This window comes from Tupaia chinensis, unplaced genomic scaffold (assembly GCF_000334495.1).
Source record: "Tupaia chinensis unplaced genomic scaffold, TupChi_1.0 Scaffold143886_1, whole genome shotgun sequence".
Taxonomy (NCBI): domain Eukaryota; kingdom Metazoa; phylum Chordata; class Mammalia; order Scandentia; family Tupaiidae; genus Tupaia; species Tupaia belangeri.
Window position 1 is genome coordinate 157,572 of NW_006203737.1, and position 5,905 is coordinate 163,476.

Genomic DNA, 5,905 nt, shown 5'->3' on the forward strand with positions numbered 1-5,905 from the left:
CCATGGGAGTCCAGCAACATAGCCATTACGCCAACTGCTGGCCCCTATTTTATTATTTTTAAAAGAATTATTTAACTTTATTTACTTATTTATTTTTTTTTTTTAGAGAGAGATTTTTGCTATAGGGCTTATACACTCACCAAAGAGACAGAGAAACAGAAAGTAAGAAATCACCTCCTGGGTGGATGGCCATGCCACAGTCCCTTCTCCATTCTTCTCTTGGGATTCTGGGCACATACACATGCACTCGGCATGAGTTTGTTTCTTTTTTTTTGGTGAAAGGAAAAGGTACTTTATTAAGTAAAAGCAAAAGTACACTCTTGAGAGGTAGGTGCAGGCCTGAGTAGACAGATAAAGACTAGCTCAAAAGGCCCCGGCATGAGTTTTATGCCGCTGGGTCTGGGACTGGAACTGCAGTCAACTATGTGTAAGTTCAGCAGCATAACCATAACGCCATCTGCTGGTTCCAATTTATTTATTTATTTTTAATGTAGCCAGAGAGGGACAGAATGAGAGAGAGAAAGAGAGAGAGAAAAAGTGAGAAAGCAAGCCATCAGGTCCGGGACTTGAACCATGGATGGACATGTGAGAGTCCAGTGCCCTTAGCCACCACGCTTCCTGCTGGTCCTTCTTTTTAAAATTTTAATTAATTAATTTTTATAATTATTTTATTTAATTATAATTAATTAATTATAATAATTATTTTAACTTATTTGATTTAACTTTATTTATTTATTTATTTTAATTAATCGGTCCAGGACTTGAACCATGGTCGACCACATGGGAGTCCAGAGTTCTTAACCACCATGTCACCTGTCAGACCCTATTTTTTTAGTTTTTAAGGAGAGATTTTTGCTATTGGGTATGTGCACTTGCCAGACACAGAGACAGAGTGACAGAAAGCGAGAACTCACCCCTCAAAGTCCCTTCTCCTCCATTCTCCACTTGGGATCTTGGGTACGCATGCACATGTACCTGGCGTGCGTTTTAAGCCACCAGGTCTTGGACTTGAACTATGGTCAACTATGTGGGAGTCCAGTGATGTAACCATTATTCCATCTGGTCCCAAATTAATTACTTATAGAACTTAACGTGTGTAATGCCATATTAGATAGTGATCAGGGAAGAGAAACGAATAACATTCAGAACAGGCAATACTGCCAGACTCCAGAATTCTTATTTATAGCATATATTAATATATATATTTATGAGTGTTCAATATTTCAAGAACATATGCCTGCTAAGGACTTCAATAAGACATATGGTCCAGTCGCCTGCCTTTGAGAAGCTGTTTATCTATACTAAACCCTTTTGAAACAATAGTCCCACAATAGCCTTCTTGTAGTCAAATCTGATTGAGCACTCACTACAATTGAACTTTTTCTTCCACGGAGATCACTGGTTAACTTGGAACTAAGATTTTTTTAAAAAAGAATTATTTAATTTTTATTAATTATTATTATTATTTTAAAATGTGTTATAGGGTGCGTGCGCTCACCAGAAAGAGAAAGAGAGGGAAAGTGAGAAAGCAAGCCACCAGGTCCAGGACTTGAATTGTGGTTGACCATGTGAGTCCAGTGCCTTAACCACCATGCCACCTGCTGGCCCCTGGAACTAAGATCTTTTACTGATAAAAGTATTCTAAATCCCATCAGGTCAGCAATATCTGAATTAGTTTTCATTTTCAAAAAAATATTGCACACAAGTATTTCCAAGATGCCACACATGAAGATAGGGCCTGTATTTAGCAAGAAAGAGGTGAGGCACAGGAGATTAAACAGTAACATTAATATGACATGATCCCTGCCTCAATATTCTATTCATAAAGAAACAAATGAAGCTGCCCCCAACACTAAAAGATAAATATAAATAACACAGAAAGTTCAAAGGAAATGGATTCCTAAAACAATTATGGTAAAAACTATTTCTACAGAATAATGAAAGAAAGGGGGGCAGGGTAAGGTATTGAAGAACATACTCGTTATTTTTCATAATCAATCTAAAACCAGACTATGTAGCATTCTTCTTATAGCAAGTGGTCTCTTTGGCAAATTAAGTTGCCTTTTAAATACATACCCACAAAACTGAAGTAGATTCAGGACTATCCATTTTTTTCTAGTTCACATTTTGATGGGATTATGAATAGGCGCTCTGGATGGTGATCATTATTCTACTCAAGGAATGGTGCTACTACTATATAGATACCTTTGTAGATATTGATCATAAACATATGGAAAGAGAATAGAGATGCATACTCTCTGTCACTTTCCACTAATTAGTTCTTTTTTTTTTAAAGAATTATTTTATTTAACTTTCTTTTGATATTTTTAATTTAACTAGAGAGGAGAGAGACGGAGTGAGAGAGAGAGAGGGAAAGTGAGAAAGCAAGATAAGATGCCAGGTCCAGGACTTGAACTGTGGTCAGCCATGTGGGAGTCCAGCGCCCTTAACCACCATGCCACCAGCTGGCTCCTCCACTAATGAGTTTTAAACATAGGTCTGAAAGTAAATTCTAATCGAAGTAACAAACTATTATGATCTATTTTCCTTTTAATCAAGGAGATACCAAATAATAACAGTCTAAGTACACATTGACCTGTGAGAATACATTCATTGATCAATAGTCAGCTCTTACCCTTTTTTTCTCGCTATCTTCTACAGCTTTGACCTGAAAACTGAAATTTACTATGTATTTTTAAATTTAATTACTTAATTAATTATTTTTTGAGAGGTTTTTGCTATAGAGCGTGTGAGCTCGCCAGAGAGACAGAGAAGGAAAGCAAGAAGTCACCCTCCCCTAGGGGGTATCCCTTCTCCTCCATTCTCCTTGTGGGATCTTGGGCACGCACGCACATGCACCCGGCATGAGTTTAAGCCACCGGGCCCGGGACCTGAACCACCGTCGACCACATGGGAGTCCAGAGACATAGTCATTATACCAAATGCTGGTCCCTGAAATTTGCTATGTAAAAACTACATACTGCTGGGGTCAGCAGGTGGTGTGGTGGTTAAGGCACTGGACTCTTATATGGCCAATCAAGGCTTAAGCCCCAGACCTGGTGGTTTGCTTTCTCACTTTCTCTCTCTCATTCTCTGGTCAAATTAAAATAATAATAAGAAATAAAATTAAACAAATAATTATTAAAAAAAAGCCCCACTATATACTGCTTCCATAGCTGTTGAATTATAATACATATTTTATGATGATCAAAGATAATATGGGGTCAGACAGTGGTGCTGCAGTAAAATGCAAAGCTCTTCAAGGTAATTCCTCACGGGAAGGTTCCTGGTTGAAGTCCAGAGACCTTCCTGAGTATGCGAGGGACATGAGTGCCCGTGATCTGGATCTGGCTGAAGGCAGACAGGCCGGGAGTTTGGGGGTGGTTCACAGTACTAGGACACTCTTGGAGTGTTTCCTCTCTCTCTGTCTCTCTCACTCATAGAAAGGAAAACACTTAAAAAAGAATAAACTAAATAGTAAGCTATGCTTTGTCATCTTATGTCGATGTGATAATTCGATATGAGAAGGTAAACAATCTGCCTTATCCAAAGGCTCAGAAGATGCAAGAAAAAGGCACTAAAGCTGAGCTAATTAGGGAAAGGGAAAACATCATGTAGTGTTTTCAGGGTCACATATCCCTTTGAGAATATGGTGAAAATTCCAAACTCTCCCTTCAGAAAAATATGATACAAAAGATACAGTAAAAATACAAAATTCATCATTAAAATTTCAGGCACCTCAACACCTGCCAGCTATGGACTGGGATCTTGGGCTCAAAATCCTTTACCAGGGACCAGCAGTTAACATAATGGCTATGTCACTGGACTCCCACGTAGTCGACCGTGGTGGCTTAAACTCACACCAGGCGCGTGCACGTGCGTGCCCAAGATCCCAAGAGGAGAATGAAGGAGAAGGGATTGCGGCGTGACCATCCCCCCTGGGGGGTGATTTCTCGCTTTCTGTCTCTCTGTCTCTCTCTGTCTTTCAGGCGAGCGCACGCGCTCTATAGCAAAAAAAAACCTCTCCAAAAAAAAAATCCTTTACCGTATTAGATACTAGATATAATTAGAAATTTTACACACACACACACACACACACACACACACACACACGCACACATTATTAGATTTTGCCACAGAGAGCACGTGCTCGCCAGAGAGGGACAGTGAGAAATCACCCCTAGGGGGATGGACATGCTGCAATCTTTCTCCTCCATTATCCTCTTGGGATTTTGGGTAAGCATGCACACATGCCACGCACAAGTTTCAACCACCAGGTCCATGATGTGAACCACAGTCGTATGGGAGTCCAGTGCCTTAACCACCATGTCACCTATTGACCACAGGAATAATACAGTTTTTTTTTTAAAAGAATTATTTAATTTTATTAATTATTATTCTTTTTTAAAATTTGCCAAAGGGCATGTGCACTCACCAGAGAGAGACAGAGAAAGTGACAAAATAAGCTGCCAGGTCTGGGACTCAAACTGCAGTTGGCCATGTGCCAGTCCAATGCCTTAACCACCACACCATCTACTGCCCCCCAATAATATAATTTTAAGTGTAACTTCCCAAACTTCATGCCAGCTATTGTTTTCTAATTTTGTTTTGTTTTTAGATTTTTGCCTTAGGGTGTATGCGTTTGCCAGAGAAAGATAGAGAGGGAAAGTGAGAAATCATTCCCGGGGGGATGGCCATGTCACAATCTCTTTTCCATTCTTTTCTCGGGACTTTGGGTACATGCGCACATGCACCTGGCATGATTTTTCAAGCTGACTTCATGCCAGCTATTGTTTTCTAATTTTGTTTTGTTTTTAGATTTTTGCCTTAGGGTGTATGCGTTTGCCAGAGAAAGATAGAGAGGGAAAGTGAGAAATCATTCCCGGGGGGATGGCCATGTCACAATCTCTTTTCCATTCTTTTCTCGGGACTTTGGGTACATGCGCACATGCACCTGGCATGATTTTTCAAGCTGCCAGATCTGAGGCTTGAACCACAGTTGACCATGTATGTGAGTCTAACATCTTGACCACCACACCACCTGCGGACCCTATTCCCGTCTATTTTAACTATGTGGCCCTAAGGTCTGCAATTAACAATTCATGCAATTTTTTACATTAACACTTAGACTGGAACCAAGGAAAGATTATGTGTCTATATTAATACTCCAAAAAATACTCACTTACTTTTGCAAAGGCCTCTTTGAGTTCATCAAGTTCGTCTTTGGAAATCTGAGTGGTAGCCATCTCATCCATTTAAAGACCTAAGGAGAATCCAAAAAGGGTCAGACTTAAATATGTTTGTAATAGATATATTATAAGGACTCTTGATAAATTCTCATCTTAGGGATAATTTCTTTTTGTTTTTTGGAGAGGTTTTTGCTATAGGGCACATGCACTCGCCAGAAAGGCAGAGAGACAGAAGCGAGAAATAAAACCCCCCCCCCCCCCCGGGGGGAGGGATGGCCATGCCGCAATCCCTTCTCCTCCATTCTCGTCTGAGGATTTTGGGCACACACGCACACGTGGCCAGCGTGAGTTTAAGCCACTGGGTCCGGGACGCAAACCACAGTCGACTACAAGGGAGTCCAGTGACGTAGCCATTATACCAACTTCTGGTCCTTCATCTTAGGGATAATTTAAACAGAATTATAAACTATTAAAACTGAATACATTACCATATTTGTAGCTACTGCCATAATAAATAAAAACAAACAAAAGAAAGTATCATTTATTAAAAGTTATTAAAAAATATTTCTTAAATTTCCTTATAAAGATGAAATCTTAAATTATGTGCAGAGTATAAGGACTAAGGTAGCAGCAAAGACAGGAAATAGATACATATTAGTAATTCTTGTTTCTTTTTTTTTTTTTTTTTGGAGGGGTTTATCCTATGGGGGGCGCGC

General features: G+C 39.6%; 1 protein-coding gene across 1 annotated transcript in view; it reads right to left on the reverse strand.

Moving 5' to 3' along the window:
- The window catches only part of PLS3 (plastin 3), a gene marked incomplete in the record, with an annotated part of 72,858 nt that overhangs the window by 46,554 nt on the left and 20,399 nt on the right, over window positions 1-5,905 (reverse strand). Inside the window, 1 exon segment of the mRNA XM_027767047.1 lies at window positions 5,183-5,263. Coding sequence (XP_027622848.1) covers window positions 5,183-5,255 — 73 coding nt within the window.